This window comes from Octopus bimaculoides, chromosome 28, assembly GCF_001194135.2.
Source record: "Octopus bimaculoides isolate UCB-OBI-ISO-001 chromosome 28, ASM119413v2, whole genome shotgun sequence".
Taxonomy (NCBI): Eukaryota; Metazoa; Mollusca; class Cephalopoda; order Octopoda; family Octopodidae; genus Octopus; species Octopus bimaculoides.
The window spans coordinates 5,238,976-5,240,142 of NC_069008.1; the positions used below are offsets into that span (position 1 = coordinate 5,238,976).

General features: G+C 42.0%; 1 protein-coding gene across 1 annotated transcript in view; it reads right to left on the reverse strand.

Annotated features, from left to right (window-relative positions):
- LOC106873882 (intraflagellar transport protein 172 homolog) overlaps positions 1-1,167 on the reverse strand; it is a 94,584-nt gene that overhangs the window by 57,441 nt on the left and 35,976 nt on the right. The window contains exon 22 of the mRNA XM_052977743.1: positions 403-547. Coding sequence (XP_052833703.1) covers positions 403-547 — 145 coding nt within the window. The remainder of the gene's footprint in view (positions 1-402; positions 548-1,167) is intronic.

Sequence of the window (1,167 nt, forward strand, 5' to 3'; positions counted from 1 at the left end):
TAAGTAAATAAATAAATGCTTCTCAATTACATGGTTCCAGGTTCAGTCCCACTACGTGGCACCTTGGGTAAGTATCTTCTACTATAGTCTCGGGCCGACCAAACCCTTGTGAGTGGATTTGGTAAATGGAAACTGAAAGAAGCCCATCCTATATATACATATATGTATATATAGGATGGTGAGCTTACACCCTTGTAACTAAGCAGTTCAGCAAAAAAGACTGATAGAATAAGTACAAGGCTTCCAAAAAAAAAAAAAAAAAAAAAAAAAGCACTCGGATCGATTTGATTGACTTAAAATTCTCCCAGGCAATGCTGCAGCATGGCCCACAGTCTAATAACTGAAATGAGTAAGTAAAAGAAAAATAAAAAAATGGCAGAAACAAACAAATAAAAGCGTCACCTTGTACTCCTTGACCTGAGCGTAATGGTCAGCGATCTTCTTGTAGTACTTAGTGACGGTGGACGAGTCCTGCAGTTCAAGGATCTGGACAGCCTTTTTCCATTGGTTTGAACTGATGGCCGATTCGATAGCTTTCGTGGTGCACCTACGCCCCCCCGGGAGAGGAAGACAAAGAGACAGGTGATTGTTATGCGTCACTGTAGAGACCCCGAGACCCCGCAACAAAAGTGAAACAAACAAGGGTTTATAAAACACAACAACAATAAGAACAACAGCAGCGATTGGCTGTTTGTTCCTTACAGTGGCACAAGACTACAGTGGACATCATCATCATCATCAACATCATCATCATCACCACCACCACCACCATAGCCAGCATCATCATCATCATCATCATCATAATCCTCATCTTCATCAACATCATCATCACTATCATTATCATTGTCACCATCATTGTTGTCATCATCGACATCGTCGTCATCATAGTCGTCATCACCACCACCACCATCATCATCATAGTCATCATCATCACACACACAACGTTAATGTATATCGTCATAATTATCACCATTTAACGTCCATTTTCGATGATGGCGATGACAGATGATGATGATGACGATGACGATAATGATGACAATGACAAGAGCTCCAACTGATGACAATGTTGATGATGATGACGACGACGATGACGACGCTGATGGTCATGGATCAATTCTCTTCGCTGGTAGCTCTGCTGTGTTGGGGGGCAGAAGGGTCAACCAAGGG